Genomic DNA, 16,387 nt, shown 5'->3' with positions numbered 1-16,387 from the left:
GATCCCTAGTAGGGAACATGCAGAGGCAGCCCATCAGTGATTCTCATCATTGATGTTTCTATTTCTGTTGTCTCCCTCTCCCTTCTTCTCTGAAATCAATAAAAAGATATTTTTAAATAAATAAATAAACATAACATGGGGATATTGGTTGTGCCCACCTCCTCAAATGGTTATGAGTGTGAAATGAGCTTTTGGATGAAAAGCCCCCAGTCAGAGCCTGTTCATCATGAGCCCTGAGGACATGTCTGAGTCCAAGGCCTGCTTCCAGGGGTTCAGCAGCGGGTCCTGTGCCCCTGCCTTGTCTGTCTGTTCCCTCTAACCTCTCTCTCTCCACCCAGGTTCTCCTTCCGATCTGGGAAGCAGACATAGATCGGAGGCGGCGGTTCTCAGATTCTAGAAGACAACCCACCAGGAAGACTTCCCAGACTGCTCAGTGCCACGCTGACCCACTGCACTCGCTCATGTGTTTCCCCTCAGCGCCGTCCGAGGGGCGAGGAGGTGAGGTTCTCTCTCGATCACTGTCTCCCCGGCTGCAGAACTGGACACCCCCGAAGGCTTGGCCAGGGCAGGGCAAGTGGCACCCAGAAATCAAGAAAGCAGAAGGAAAAGAAAAAAAAAAAGCAGAAGGAAAAGAAAAACCAACAGAAAATAAAAAAACGAAAGCAGAAGCAAAGCGCACGGGGGCCACCGCCTGCCCACGTCAGCCGTCGAGGGATCTCGGTGCTCTGCCTCTCTGGCCCCACACTTGTCCTTGCTCTTCACTGTGTGGCAGCCCTAGCAGCCAGGCACCAGCCCAAAGGGAGAGGGGAGAAAGCCGGAAAGCGTGGTATCGGCCTTCCGGGGCCTTCACTGATGCTTAGTGACTGTCTGACTTTGCTAACGTGACTCTCTTTACGAGGAGATTTTTGTATTAAAGTAAAGGACTTGCCTTCTTTATGTATTTTAGAGTTGTCTCTCAGCTCGTGCGACCTTTCAGGTCTCGGTTTCCACGTCTGTGAACTATGTGTGTACGGATAGCTGGCGTATCTTTGGTGCATTGAGTCCAAGTGATGTACCATTACTTTGTGTCAGTGTGAGAGAAAAAATGTTACAAATTATAACATTAAGACACTGTTGACTTTAAGAGGCTCATCCTGATTTCAGAGATGTTAAATGTGAACAAGATGTCCATTTAGGAATTGACGAAATACAGTAGATAGACAGTGGGTGCCTGCACTTTGCGAAGAAACTGACGAGCCGGGGAGCCTGTGTGCTCAGTAAAGGCCGCGGCGCTCTGCTGCAGGGACCTTCTCCTTCGTTCTGTAACAAGTCGGGGACACGGGGGCTGGTCCTCACCCCCCCACCCCATTTACAGAACTGGGAACTGAGACTCCGAAAGGCTAAAGTAAGCCACAGGTCACGTAGCTGGGAGGGGGCTGCCCAGGATGTAAATGCCTAAGGCCTGGTTCTTATCCGTGGAGCTGTGCAAGCCCCGTTCTCCAAAAATCACTAACATTAACCATGAACGCAATTCATGGCAGGCCTTGCCTGTGCCGTTTGAGTACCCATGTGGGCCGGGTAGTTATTCCCGTGGTACCCCTGGGTCCCAGCACTGTGGGGCTAAGGGATTTGTCCAAGATCCCAGCCCTAAAGTGGTGGAAAAGGGGCTTGAGCCCAGGTGCAGACTTCCCAGCCCAGGCCCCAACCCCTTGGCTTCCTGAGAAAAGTCGGCAACGTTTAAGAGTCTGGTCGAGAACGCCATCTCGGCACTGTCAGGTCAGGGCCCCAACTCTGTATGACACCGCCACCCTGACTGGGTGCTCCCCCCTTAGTGGTGGGGGGATCCCTGCACCTTGGGGTGAGGGCCAACTTGGGAAACAGATCTGAGTCCTGACGTCAGAACCACCTGGGCCAGACCAAGGGACAGTGAGAGCAGAGAGCGGGGAGGGGCGGCTCCTGGGGCTGAGCGTGGAGACCCATCCTCCACAAGCCCCCACTGCACAGCTGGCCTCCACGCCGAGGCTGTAACAATCCATGGAACGGACCCCGGGACACCCCGCAGAGCAGGCAGGCAGAGGCGGCTCCCCCTCAGACAAGCTTCCGAGAGCGTGCGGGATCGGTCCACGGGGACCGGCTGACCACCTCTCCAAGGCGGTGCTGGAAGCGGAATCTCTGCTTGTAAACCAAGGACACTACCCACAGCCCCACTCCGCGACTCGAACCAACGACCCATCGAGGGCTGGCAGGAGGGACTTCCAGCGCGAGGCAGGCGCGGCTGGTCCCTGACAAACCCAGGATCTCAGAAACGAGTGACAACCACAGGCTCAAGTTTGTGCTCACGGCGTGCCAGGCGCCGTCACTGTAGGGGCCCACCACGCACAAACTTATCTTCAGCCTCCGGTGACCCTTCTACAAACGAAGCAGCTGCCCCGCAGGGGGACAGGCACTGAAACCGACGACCGAGGGGGGTGTGACCCTCCCACAAAACCCCGAAAACCCACCCCTCCGCTCCTACCTCCCCTCGTAAGGAACAGACACACAGGTGGCCTCGCCTGGCAATAAATATTTTAATTTTTGTTTCATTTTTATGATGACAAATAATTTTCAAGTTTATTTCCTTTTGTTTTTTAAATACAAAGCTAAACCACAAACAGGTACAACCGAGACATTTTACTTCACATTGACACGCTCCGTCGGATCCTCCTCCAATTGGCTGACCACTGACCAGGCAAGTGTGGGGCGGGGGGGAAGACTTTCCTAGGTAGCACCGTCGTGAGGCTGGGGTGCGCGGGGTGGGGGCTGGGGGGCACCAAGGTTGAGGACAGGCTCTCACACCTGTCTCCATTCACATTTACCTGGGACCAGGGGGTCCAGAGACCCCAGGTGGTGGTTCCAGAGCCAGGCCCCCTGGACCGCAGGTGGAGAGAGTGAGAATCGGTCCCCCTTCGGGAGGGAGGGGGCAGCTACCTACACCTCCTGCCGTCACAATCATCACAGTCGAGGTGAAAACTGTACCCTTCGCCTTGGTCCCTGGGTGCTGCACCTGCCCCCGCCCCTTGGGGTGGGGCCTGCACTCCAGGGCTCGCGGGCTCACCCTTGGTTCGAGGCTGCACGGTCTGCGTGTCGCAGGAAGAACACCAGGTGGTCTGACAAACAGCATGACAGCAGGTCTGGACCTTTCAACCCAGCAGAATCGGGTCAGGGTGGGGGGTGAGGGTGGCTATTTGGTGGGGGGAGGATTGGATAAGTAATTTCTGGTCCCACTACAAAACTTTATTTTTTATTAGAATAGAGTACCATCTCAAATCTCTTCTATAAAAAAACAAACAAAAATACCAAACCCAAAGTAAAAGGAAAAAAAAAAAAGAAAAGAAAAAAACGCAGCCACTCCACTCACTTTATGACCTATGTACATGTAAGTTGTTTTCTGTGGTTTTTCTCTCTCTTTTTTTTTTGCCTTTTGTGTTTTTTTGATTTTTATTATTTTTTTAAAATAAATTCAGTGTTCACATTTCTATATAAAGAATTGCCCCAGTTTCGGGAAGCGCTGCCCTGGCGGGCCGGCTGAGCAATGCTTTTCCCTGCCCGCGTCTGCTGGTTCCCCGCCCTGGCGCTGCGAGGGGCCCGGACACGCAGCCCCCGTGGAAGAGGAAACCTCGGCCCGGCCCCTGCCCACGGGCCACCGGGCCAGCAAGCTTTCAAGAAAGCAGAGGGGAAGACGAACTTACTGCGAAACCCTTTAAAAAAGATTCATACACTTCCGTGCGCGCCTGTCCAGACGGCAGGAAAACAAGAGCTTGGGAACATCCCGTGGGGGCCGTCGGGAGGTGGCAGGCGTCGTCTTGGCCGCCCCGTGCTGCTCGTACATCGGGGTGCGCGCTCGGACGTCGGGGTGCGGGGAAGAGTCCGGGCTCCGCAGCCCCCCGCTTCCTGGTTCATGTTCGAAGACTCTCTCCTCTGAAACCTGCGCCGAGCCTGACTGCATGCACGCGAGCGAGCGCGGGAAGCACAAACGTTCGGCTTGTATGCAAAAAAGGTACAAAAACAACTAGAATATAAAAGTTTTGGTAATATAAGGCCATCTGTTCAAGTCCACTGTGGAAACCTGTAACAGATATTTAAATACTACAGTGAAAAGGCATCTTAATATACTTTTTAAAAACATCTGAAGTAATCTGCTAATATTAAGTGTGTGTAAAAAAAAAAAAAAAATCAATTCCCTTTGAGGGCACTTTGTCCACTGGAGGGGGGAGGCGGGCGGTTAATGCTTCAGCCAGGGGTAGGCCTCGATGGAGGCCCTGCTGCGGTCCCCGTAGTCGTACAGGAGCTCCTCCCCCGCCTCGATGTCGCGGGAGGCGATGAGGATGAGGTGAGGCACGCCGTCGATGTCGTGCAGTTTGGTTTGGCAGTTCCCACATTTACTGTGATTGATCAGTCTTCCCAGGCGATTTGTCTCCCTCGTTGCATCCACGCTGGCGGGGAGGGAGGGCAACAGAGGATGATTAGGTTGATAAAGAGGCTTTTGAACCCAGCCAGAGTCACACGCGCTCTCAACTCTGGTAGGATGTCAATTTATGGCCATGCCTTTTGGGAAAACAATTCAACTAAAAAAAAAAAAAATCTTAAGAGCCTAGAGAGGCACCGGGCGGGCGGGGTGTCCCAGGCAGGGGGTGGGAGGAGACAGGAACGCAAAGGGCTCTTTGTGGAGGCTCGGGAGGCAACTGTAGAGCTCGGCACAATCGAGAAATGAATACAAGTCAGTGGTGCTGGGGATGACGGAGGCCGTGCGTGTGCGTGTGTGTGTGGGGGCGTGGGGTGGGCAGGGAGTATCGGAACTCTCTGTACCTTCCACTCAGTTTTGCTGGTACCTAAACCTGCTCTAAAAAACAGTCTATTAAAAAACAACCCACAACAAAACGCAATCCAGTACACGGGCCATCTGGAGAACGGAGCAGACAGCAATTTCCAGAGCTGCCCTGGCCAAATGCCCTGAGAGGGGGAGGCAGGTGAGCCTCGGAGCAGTGTTCACGTGACCAGTCCACGTCTGCACCCAGAGTTGGAAGATGGGAAGGGGGTGGGGGAGAGCGGCTTCAGAGCTTTGAGAAAAGGCAGCAAGAACTCAACAGGAGCCCTAACCGGTTTGGCTCAGTGGATGGAGCGTCGGCCTGCGGACTCAAGGGTCCCAGGTTCGATTCCGGTCAGGGGCATGTACCTTGGTTGTGGGCACATCCCCAGTAGGGAGTGTGCAGGAGGCAGCTGATCAATGTTTCTCTCTCATCGATGTTTCTGTCTCTCTATCCCTCTCCCTTCCTCTCTGTAAAAAATCAATAAAATATATTTAAAAAAAAAAAAAAAAAAAAAAAAAGAACTCAACAGGAAGCCAGAGCCACAGAATCGGGTGTTCCTGGCCTTGGCCGCGCGGCCCATCCTCTCCGCCATGCGCAGCACTCGTGGACTTACCAGTAGGTTTTGCTCAAATACTGGAAATAGTACATGTAGCAGCCGGTGGAGGGGTCTTGCGCATACAGAGCCTCCCGCTTCTTGGCGTCGGTGATCTCGATGAGGTCCCCGTGGTATTCCACCACAAAATCGCCCCGGGAGAACTGCTTGGTGGCGATCACACCCCTGCCTTTGCCATCGATGAGGTCAATCTGTTGGGAGGTGATGAAAGAGAGGGTTAGTTCGCAATAGCCAGAGATGCCACGGTGCGAGGCCGGCTCAGGAGGCCTGGGGGTTGTACCTTCATTTGAACAGCTTTCTTGAGGTATGCCTCGGAGTTCAGTTCAATGTATATTAAAATGTACACCGGGGTGCAACCATCACCACGACCCATCACCCAGAAGGTTCCCTTGTGCCCAAAGCAGTGTCACATGTCTCCTGAGAAATTTGCTAGGTGGGTGTTGCCCCATTTTGCGGGTGAAAAAACTGAGGCTCAGAGGGGGCAGACCCACGTCCAAGGCCATGTGGCTAGGAAGTGGTGTAGCACGGACTCAAATCCACGCAGCTGGCCTCTTTGGGGGAGCAGGAGGACCCAGGATTCTGAGTCTCTCCTGCAGGGCCCCAGACTTCAGTCCAGATCTCCTTAGATGGTGGGTGGAGACTACAGCTTTCTGCCCCTGAATCCCAGCCCAGACCCGCCTGGCTACCAGAGTTCCTCTTCTCTCATCCACCCAAATGTGTGTGAAATTTACCAGGAGAAAAGCAAGTTTCTTGGGCATTGCCACTTTCCAGGAAAACAGAGTTAAGGAAAAATGTATTCGTTTCTCCTTTTAAAAGTTTCCCCAGACATGGTGCTAAATGGAGGAAGCCAGACACAGCAGCTCCCTATTCTACGATCCCGTCTGTAGGACTGTCAGCCACAGGCAGGTCCAGAGACAGAAAGCTGACTGGTGGGTGCCAGGGGCTGGGGCGCACCTGCTAATGGGGACGGGGTTTCCGGTTCCGTTTGAGACGATAAAAAGGTTCTGAAGTGGAGGGGTGATCAGTGCACTCAATGCCACTTCATGGTGCACTTTGAAATGGCTGAAGTCCTACATTCTATGTTATACGCGTTTCACCATAATTTTAAAAACGTCTCCTTGGGCTAACATTTCACTCAGAGTCTGCTATGTTTCCGCATGAGTTGCACCCTTGACAACGGTTTTGGCATTTGGCCCCTCGACCAATGAACAGCGCCACTATCAGTAACCACGAAAGGACTGAAGCAGTGAGGTGTCACTCTGACCTTAGCCCACAGCCGCCCCCTTACCTTCATGCCTTCTTCCTTCCCGCTTTCGATCAATTCGTCTAGTCTTCTCCTTTCTTCAAACTGGGAAGAAAACACGGGGCGCGTCAGCCTTCCTCCCAGGCCGCTCTGGACCCAGCGGGGCCACACCACAAGGTCACCCACAGTCGGCCTCCATGACATCGGTCCGGGAGATGCCCAAGCCCCCCAGCACCCCCATCCTTTCCTCACTGCCCATCTGGGGTGGACAGTTTGCCACCTGGGGCTCCACTGGACCAGGAGGGACACAGAAAAGGCCCAAGGCAGAATCGGGGTGTGGCTGTGTTCTGTTTGGGCCATGCAGTGTTTTGAAAAATATTTGGATCGCCGACATCCAAAATCAGGACTCTGACTTGATACAAAGTCAGCTGGGGTTGACGGGAGGCTGTGCCCATCGGACGGGGCGTGGGTGAGAAAGGCCTTCCACCCCAAAGCCCACGCCCTGAACGGAGGAGCTGGAGAGGAGAGGGTGTGCTCGGGCTCACCTGTCCCCAGGGCGGCCCCCTCCTGGTCCCACTGTCTGTCCCTGCGCAAGACGCTGCAGGGACCTGTCAGAGCCAGACCAGCAGCCCCAGCCCACCACACGGGACAGCACCCACCGAAGCTGTGCTGGCAGCGGAGCAGCCACCTGCAGCGGAGCTCAGCCCCTCCCTGCACACAGGGCCCACCCGGGACAGTGCCTCGGCCAGCGGAACCTGCCTGCAGCCCACGCGGGACCTTCCCAGTCACTCAGTCCACACGGATTTACTGATCGTCTGTTGTGTGCTGAGACACCGTGGTGCGCAAGACCAGGTGTCTGCACCTTAGGAGGGATTTCTGGGGGCTCAGAAGACCCCCTCCCCCACGTGCGCACCCAGGACAGCCCGGAACCCAGCTCCTCTCCATTTCCACCGCTGCCTAGCGGTCAAGCCACACGGCGCTCACCCAGGCCCCTCTGCAGTCACCTTGCTGGCCTCCCTGGTCTCCTGCTTCTGCCCTGGCCCCTGCCCCTCTCCACGGGGCATCCACAGGGGTGTGTTAGAAATGTTCACTGGGACGGCCTTAAAGCTTAAAGCCTTCAGGAAAAGTTTTAAATAGTAGTGTACCAAGTACAATACAGTTGTTCATATGAAAAATTACACAATAGGTAATGAATAACCGTAGACTGCTTTTAGCCACCCCTGTAGTAATGCGCCCACAGCAATGCCCCTGGTGTGACAAATGTACCGGGGGAAAGGGAGGAAGGGGTCTATGGAAGCCCTCTGTCCTATCTTTGTCACTCCTCTGTAAACCTCAAATGATCCCCAAACAAAGAAACAAAAGCCCTTCAGTAGCTTCCCACGGCTACCGGGATAAAACCCATTTTTCCGATGGCCTGTGAGGTTCTGCAGGTCCCGGCCTCTCGAGCCCACGGGCCGTCCTCGCCTGGCTCCACACTCTGGCCATGGCGGCTGGCTCTTCCAGAAGCTCGGGCTTGTTCCTGCCTCAGGACCTTTGCACTTGCTGATCCCCCCCTGCCTGGAGTACCCTCTTCCCAGTGCATTCACCTGGCTTGCTTCCTCCCTTCCTCCCGGGATCTGCTCACAAGGCACCTCCTTGGAGAAATTCCCCTGACTACTGTGGCCAACGGAGCCTTGCCCTGGCTGCACTATCAAACTACTCTGTTTATTCATGAACATGTGCTGGCCACAGTCATCTTGCTTTTTGGTTATGTTTTCATAAGCTCCGTGAGTACTGGGCTGGTTAACTGTGGGCTCTCCTGGCCCAGAACAGTGCCTGGCACACTGGTAAGCCCTCAGAGCGACAACACACACATGCACCCACACACACACACACACCGCCCCCCCACACACACACCCACACACACACACACGCGCACACACACACACACACACACTCTCTCCACGGAACCATTAATTAATAAGCATGCAGCCCAGGCAGGAGAGGTACAGCGGGAGGAGTCAGTGAGAGTGTTCGCAGGAACACGGGCAGGTGACTGGGGATTTTCCTGCCGTGGGGGAGCATGGCACCAGGGAGACGAGCTGAGGAAAACTGGGACCAGCTCGATGCCCCGAAGGCAGAGCCAAGGGGACTGAGTTTCATTCTGAAGGCTGCATGGTTTGGGGCGCACAAAAACCAGGTCGAGGCTTCCTGGGCCCACAGGGGTCCCAGGCAGACTGAATAGGAGGAGCCATCCCTGAACTGGAGTCAGCAAGCTGCGTGTGCACAGCAGGCCCAGGGCTGGGCTGGGCGTGAAGCCAGGGCACTGCCAACCAGCGCAGTCCCTGCCCCCGTGCTGGCCGCCACCCCACCCACAGCCAGGCCAACCAGCCACAGCGAAGCCATGAGCGGTTCGGGGCATGTCTCGAAGGCCCAGTTCCCACCCCCTGCCCTGGACCCTGGACTGGCCCTGCCCACGCTGTCTTCAGACTCAATGACGTGGCTGCCAGACTTTTAGTCTGTTTCACCCCTGGCTCCCCACACCCCTCTCCCATAGCTCACCCACCTGGGCCCCGGGTTCTGCTGCCCAGAAGGGCAGGCAGGGCGAGACACCACCCTGGCCCACCGCCCGGCCAGCCACCACCTGGCCTTGGTGTTCACTCAGCAGCGCCAATGCAAACAGGAGGGACACCGCGTGGCTCTTGGTCCGGTGACCGAGCGGATCTACCGGCTGCGGGCCAAGCTCCAGGGAAGCCAGCGTCCGTTCCCCTCCGCACGCCTGGTGCCCGGCTCGGCAGACAGGCATCGCAGCCCGGCCCATTGCAGCCTTCACTCCCCCAGATAGACAAGCCCGTTTTTATGAAGGCCAACTTGGCTGCCCCACCCCGCAGCCCGCGGCCTCCCTGTGTGGGCAGACTGCAGCTCCGACCGCACGGGGAGGCGGGGAGGCGTCTGCGTGCTGGGCCTGGCACCGCCTTGCCCTCTGCAATGCTGTCTTTCAGTGACCCAGCACGGCCTCTCGCCTTGGCTGAAAGACACTGCCTTTCTCGGGAAATCAAGCCAAAGCTTCTCTCCGGGGGCGGGAAATGGACCCCTTATTTTGTTTTTCTTTTAAATGAAGCCTCATCAATTCAAAGAAAAAAAGAGAGAGAGCAAAAATACTAATGACCTTCTCTGTACCTAGAGACTGAACATGAAGAATGCTGGAGGGACTTGGCAGCCAGGGGGCCCCCCCACCGCTCAGTGGGGTGGCAATCCTGGGCACAGGCCCTCTGCCCTCGGCTGCTTAGGGGTGAGAGAGCAGGGGGGCTGCCGGTCCCAGTTTTCCTCAGCTCAGGGGCTCCTGAGTGGAGGGTGAGGGAAGCAGGGCCAGAGCACGCCCGGCTTTCCTTCTCAGAAAGGCAGTGACCACACCCACTGCATCAAATATTGACCCACTAGACGGCCGCACAGCTCAGCATCTGCCAACTCAGCGGGCGGAGGCCCCGGCCCAGCTGGCCATCCTGCCGGTTTTCACAGGGGCTTAGGGGCCATGGCTGGGTGGCAAAGAGCAGAGAGGAGCCTTGGGAAGGGACAAGGCTGGGGAAGCACAGCGCCTACTGTGTGCCCGGCCTGGTTCTAACTGTCCTGTGTGTGTTAAGGTGATTAACCCTCCCAGCCACCCCCGAAGATGCTCCATTGCCCCATTTTACAGACAGGGCAGCCGAGGCACAGAACGGTTACGTTCCTGGCCGGAGGTGGTACGCCCAGTAAGTGGCTCCCAAGCCATCGCTGTTGACCACCTCGAGACACGACATGGGACCTTCTGGGCAGCAGACAGATCAGCCTCTGAATGCGTGCACGGCCTTCCCTAGGGTGCCAGGCTCCAATGGCCCTGCCAGCAAGCCCTGGAAAAGCCGTCGTCAGGGTCACGCCTGACTTTCCCTGCCCACGTGCCACAGGCTCTGAGGCCCCTTCCCAGAGGCATCTCAACCGAGCCCTATGGTGACCGAGCATTATGATGATCCCCACTAGGCGAAGAGACGCTGAGGAAACCGAGGCCACAGAGGCAGAGACTTGCCCCAGGAGACACACAGAAAGCTCGGGTCCACATGCTGAGCACTGCCCACTGGGCAGCCCTGCCCCCCCTCCCCCCACCACCCAAGAGCTGGAATTAAAACCACGGGACTCTACCTGCAGCTCGGCCTTGCTCTTCCTGGAGCTCCTTCGCACAGGGTAGAAATCTGTGAGTTTGCGATTCTGTTGCGTTTTTCCTTGAGCTCTGGGGGGAGGAGGGAGAAGAGAAAACCACGCTGGCACCCAGGGGGGCCACACAACTCCTGAGGGGCAGCTCCCTGGAAACCAGGTCGCTTAGACACCTGTGTGCACCGCAGCCTGTGGTTATAGGCTCACCTGCCCGTGGGGGCCTCAGAGAGAGTATCAGAAGCAGGCTGTTCTCTGCGGGGGGTTGGAGAGGTGAGGGGGGCGCCACGTGGGGGAGGGGAGGGCCCCTGAGCTCTGGACACATGGCAGACCGAGATGCTGGCCAAGGATGGGGTCCCTGGGGGGGTGACTCAAGGGGTGTGGCCTCAGCGTGAGAGAGGCTGATGTGAGCCTCAGTGTGAGTGAAGCTGGAAGGGAGGCCTGCTTACCCGTAACCAGCTCCCCGGGACCAGAGAAACCAAACTGCCCGCACGGAGGGGGCGGGGGTCGCTCTGGGAGGTGCTTACTTTTTCCGAGGCGCCTGCTTGCCCTTGACGGGCTTCTTCAGGGCTTGCTTGGCGATGGCTGCACCGGAGGAATCACAAGACGAGGTCGGAGTTTTTGGAGGTTCTGCTACTTCGGGTTTTTGGTTTGGAAAAGGTGCCAGGGGACCTCTCCTGGCGTCTTTGATCTTTAGTTCCTCGGACTTCATGGTGCTTCGTATTGCGTTCCCAGTGTTTCTTTTCTCTGCAGGCAGAGGGGAGAGAGAGAGGTTTACTCTGGACGCCCCGTTAGACCGTCAGCTGCATTCTAGGACAGGCTGTGAGAAAGCGGGGGTCATGGGTGTGTGCCCTTGCCCGTTAAGCCCGGTGTCCACGAATGGCTTTACTGTTTGACAGAAACACTGGGCAGAGCTTTTGGTCTTCTGCACTTTTCTCAGCTTTATTGAGCTATAATTGACTGCCCTGGCTGGGAAGCTCAGTTGGTTAGAGTGTCGTCCTGATATGTAAAGCGTGCAGGTTTGATTGCCAATCAGAACACACACAAGAATCAACCAATGAATGCATAAATAAGTGGAAGAACAAGTAGATATTTCTCTCTCTCTCCTCCTCTCTCTAAAATTAGTAAGTTATACCGGCCAGCATGGCTCAGAGGTTGAACATCGACATATGAACCAGGAAGTCACAGTTAGATTCCGGTCGGGCACATGCCTGGGTTGTGAGCTCGATCCCCAGTGTGGGGCATGCAGGAGGCAGCTGATCAATGATTCTCTCATCATTGATGTTTCTATCTCTCTCTTCCTCTCCCTTCCTCTCTGAAATCAATAAAAATATTTAAAAGTAAATAAATAAGTGAAAATATTTAAAAAATAAAGGGGGGTGCCAGGGCCGGTTTGGCTCAGTGGATAGAGCGTCGGCCTGCGGACTGAAAGGTCCCAGGTTCGATTCCGGTCAAGGGCATGTACCTGGGTTGCGGGCACATCCCCAGTGGGAGATGTGCGGGAGGCAGCTGATCGATGTTTCTCTCCCATCGATGTTTCTAACTATCTATCTCTCTCCCTTCCTCTCTGTAAAAAATCAATAAAATATATTAAAAATAAATAAATAAATAAAAAATAAAAAAAAAATAAAGGGGGACATCTGTAATACTCTCAACAATAAAATAAATAACTTCTTTTAAAGTAAATAATACATGGGTGGTAGGAATGTAAAATGGTGCAGAAGAGCATGGCAGTTCTTTAAAAAGTTAAACGTAGCGTTACCATCTGACCCAGCAATTCCACTCCTAGGCATCTATGAAGAGAATTAAAAACGTTTCTACATAGAAACCTGTATATGAATGTTCATGGCAGCTTATTCATAATAGCCAACAATGGAAACAACCCACACTTCCATCAACTGGTGGATGGTAAATAAAATGTGGTCGAGCCACATGAGGGAATATTATTTAGTCACATTAAAGAATAAAGTACTGATCCACTCGACAACATGGACGAATCTTAAAAATGCTGAGGCAAAGAGGCCAGGCACAAAAGGCTATGAGTCCATTTACAGGCAATGTCCAGAACAAGCAAATCCACAGAGACAGGAAGTCGACTGGCAGTTGCCTGGGGCTAGAGGAGGGAGGAATGGGGTGTGACTACTAATACTGGGTTTCTTTGGGGGTGATGAAAAAATACACACATCGAAACCCCTCCAGGCCGCTCTCGCTCCCTTATCGGCCTTTCTGAGTGGAACCAGAGGGAGATGAGACCAGGAGTGCAGGGAGCCCATGAACGCCAGCTGTCACATCAAGGCAGAAAAAAGGCTGAAAATCAAGAATAAGAGCCTGGCCTTGGGGGTCTCCTCCTAAGTATATCTGCCCCCAAATTCTGTTCGTTGCCATTTAGTGATACTATGAGCCAAACAAGCTTGCTTGTGTGCGTGTCACCACTGAGAACCATTTACTCGTGCCCCATTCCAGAAGGGACATGAGACAGGCTGACCGAATGTAGACAGAGCCCCTCCGCCCACCCCTCCGTGGCCGCTGCTACCCTAAGTGCTGGCTATCCAGGGAGGAGCAGGCTGCGACACTGAGGTCCAGCAGAGGAAGGGCTGTTGGAGGGAGCATTTCACAAGGCCCTTTGGCATCCATGCTTTAACTGATATTCAGAGTAGCCACTCTCCCACTTTACAGATGGGAGAACCGAGGCTCAGAAAAGGAGCCATCTGCCCAAGCCTCCTCCATATAAGTGGGAGATGAGGGTTAGAACCCAGGTCATTTGAAGAGCAACGACATAGCATGGCCCTGTGCACCGAGATGGATCAAGACCGGGCTGGCGCCCTAGCTGGCTTGGTTCAGTGGATAGAGCGTCGGCCTGTGGACTAAAAGGTACCAGGTTCGATTCCAGTCAAGGGTCACATGCCCTAGTTGTGGGCCCGACCCCCAGTGGGGGGCGTGCAGGAGGCAGCCCGTCAATGGTTCTTTCTCATCATTGTTGTTTCTATCTCTCTTTCCCTCTCCCTTCTTCTCTGAAATCAACAAAAATATATTTAAAAAAAAAAAAAAAGACGAGCTGGCTCCTGCCCCTGGTTCTCAGCTCTGGCACCAGAGGCTGGGCTCACCCATCACTTGTGGTAGTTTCTGTTAACCCGGAGCTGCTGGTGGTCAGAGTTCTGCTGTTTTAAGGCAACTGTGACTAGAAGGGAGCCTGGTGAACGGGGACATTCTCACACTGCCCAGTGCCCCGTGGAAAGTGGCTATTTGGATTAGAGCAGGATTTCGGCTTGTTTTGCGGGTCCAGACAGAACTTTCACTAACCGTATACTTTTCTCGTTCAGTATTTAAACTCACTGCAGACTATGCTGCGTGAGAGAGGAGCTCTGAACACTTGAGTGGAAAGAAACTTTAGAAATGAGGTCAAGGCCAGCTCATGAAAGGGAAGGAAGTCAGGGCCCGGTGCTCACACAACAGCCAGGCCTGCAAGCGGCTGCTCTGAACAAGCCAGACTCATAATTTCTGCACATTTGGCACCTGTGAGCCTCTTTCCTTGCAAATCGGGGGCTTATTTTTGCAATCCAGCAAGATAATCAAGCCCGAAGGACACACGCCAACTCTTGTGAAAGCAGCAGAACCTGTTAGGCCGACAGGGCACACGCCCTGGGATGGGCCGCCGGTTCCCCTGTGTCTGCGTTTCTTAGCAGCAAGACAGAATGGGCTCCTTTCCCACTTGGGTATGAAAAGGCTGGATAAAAACCTAATATAGATGCAATAATTACGGAGGAGAGAGGCTTCTGCGGCCCAGGCCGCTGTGGTCAGAGCAGGGCTGTTTCCCAGGCTTACCTTCCCGTTTCCTGTAGATTCCGGCTAATGGCTTCCCCTGGCATTTGACTTCGTGATGTGCAACTGAGTTCTCTTCCTGAAGGGGGGAACGCATTCCAGAGCATTTGTTCGGGCTCATGTAGGTGTAGATCTTGGACTGCCCGGTAAACACATTCTCCTAGAACGACAAATGCGTATTCTGAGAGGCTGTAAGAAGAAGACCCCACAGCATTTAGCGGAGAAGGAACGAGCAGACCGCCAAAGACAAAGAACCCAGCATCATCATCTCTCCAAAGCAGGGCTGCCGGGGTGCCAGCCCCCGGAGAGCAGCGTTAGGGTGCGAGTCCCCCAGGTCCGAGTTGGCCACATATGGTCTCTAACTCTGGTCTCTAAGGGGACACCTGGCCAGCCGGAGAACCAGCTGGGCCCAAAGGTCTACGTAAGCAGCAGTCCACCTACCGGCAGCAGGGAAGTTCGGGTGGGAATGGCCCGGAGGAAACCAAGGGGGACCCTGAAAGGCCTGCGGGTCGGGGGTAGGGGCTAACTCTGGCAGGAGCTGCAGGCCTCAGGGAACCTGATTAACCACTTCCAGGCCCCAAGGTCAGCTGGGAGGACTTGTCACTACTGTCCGAGCCTTGTGGGTGCCCAAGCCTGGCTCCTCTCCAATGAAAGCCGCCCAGCAGCCTCCCAGGACCTGGGGCCGCCTGCAGGTGGGAGGATTCTCCGGGTTAGCTGGGTGGGTGGGGGTGGAGAGCTAATAAAAGCAGGGCCCGCTGCCAGCACATTCAGGGCGGCCCCTCCATTGCAAATGGCATCGGGTGGGCAGGCGGGCAGGGCAGCCCAGGGCCCTGCTGGTGTTTCCGGGCGAGGGGCCTCTGGTGAGTAAGCAGACGGGAGGAGCTTCCCCAGGAGCCCTGAGGGCCCTTCCGCCTGATGAGCCATGAAACACCGACTCCGCGAGGCCTCAGGAGGCCCCGCACCCCTGGGGAGGCAGCCACCTCCGGGGCAGCTGGGTCTCGGGGTGGAAATGCCATAAAGACACAAACTTTTCCGAGGTCGGATACTGCCAGGGTCATGGCGGAGCGGGCGTGGACGCCACTCCCAGGCAGGCAACAGAGAAGGAAGCTGCCCGGCCGGGCGTCCCGCCCGCATCCCAGCCCCAGGGCGGCGGGCGGGGGCCGTGGGGCGAGCCCACGTGCTCACGGCGCGGGGCCGGCGGGGCGCCCGGCCCGCGGGGCGCGCTGAGTGAGTGCGGGGAGGGTGCCTGCTTACCCCGTTGGCGCGGGGCCTCCCCGGGCCCCTCCGCTCCACCATGTCCGGGCCCGGGGCCGTCGCTGCCACCGCCACCGCCGCCGCCGCCGCCGCCGCCTCCACCGCGCGGGGCTTGGACATCTTCCTGCCTGGAGAGGGGGACCCGGGGGAAGCGGGGGAGGGGGCGCTCAGGGCGCGGCGGGGCGGGGAGCGGGGCCGCCCGGGCCGGGCGCCGCGACGGCGCCTCCCGCCGCAGCCATGTTCCGAGGGCCCGGCGGCGATGGGCCGCCCGCACCGCCGGGAGGCAGGGGCCGGCCGGCCGAGCCTGGCCGGGGCCCGGGTCGCCCTCCCGCCGGGCCCCGCGCGCCGCCCGCCCCCCGCGCGGCCGGGCCCGACACACCCACCTGCAGCCCCGCCAGGCCCATGGCGGCGCGCCCCGCGCCCTCGCCGCCGCCGCGGCCCGGCCACCACCGCTGCCGCTGCCGCTGCTGC

At 56.3% G+C, this 16,387-nt stretch overlaps 2 protein-coding genes across 3 annotated transcripts in view; one reads left to right on the top strand and one right to left on the bottom strand.

The window, feature by feature from the left end:
• The window catches only part of RILPL2 (Rab interacting lysosomal protein like 2), a 17,332-nt gene extending 13,136 nt beyond the window's left edge, over window positions 1–4,196 (top strand). Inside the window, exon 4 of the mRNA XM_070400126.1 lies at window positions 339–4,196. Within this exon, the coding sequence (XP_070256227.1) occupies window positions 339–369 (31 nt within the window). The 3' untranslated portion in view covers window positions 370–4,196. The remainder of the gene's footprint in view (window positions 1–338) is intronic.
• Window positions 2,528–16,387, bottom strand: KMT5A (lysine methyltransferase 5A). Of its 2 annotated transcripts, XM_070400125.1 has the most exons (8): window positions 16,300–16,387; window positions 15,917–16,044; window positions 14,666–14,822; window positions 11,371–11,590; window positions 10,835–10,922; window positions 6,728–6,787; window positions 5,440–5,630; window positions 2,528–4,451 (listed from the first exon to the last, which is right to left on the bottom strand). In XM_070400125.1, the coding sequence occupies exons 2-8, from the start codon at window positions 16,034–16,036 to the stop codon at window positions 4,241–4,243; spliced, it is 1,047 nt and encodes a 348-aa protein (XP_070256226.1). In that variant the 5' UTR covers window positions 16,037–16,044; window positions 16,300–16,387; the 3' UTR covers window positions 2,528–4,240. The 2 variants fall into 2 exon arrangements, with proteins under 2 accessions (XP_070256226.1, XP_070256225.1); XM_070400124.1 differs by lacking the exon at window positions 15,917–16,044 and having other exon boundaries at window positions 16,300–16,386.

This window comes from Myotis yumanensis, unplaced genomic scaffold (genome assembly GCF_028538775.1).
Source record: "Myotis yumanensis isolate MYYU_CA2020_CCGP unplaced genomic scaffold, mMyoYum1.0.hap1 SCAF_19, whole genome shotgun sequence".
Classification (NCBI taxonomy): domain Eukaryota; kingdom Metazoa; phylum Chordata; class Mammalia; order Chiroptera; family Vespertilionidae; genus Myotis; species Myotis yumanensis.
The sequence above is the reverse complement of the archived record's forward strand: the minus strand, read 5'-3'. Positions and strand labels throughout refer to the sequence as shown.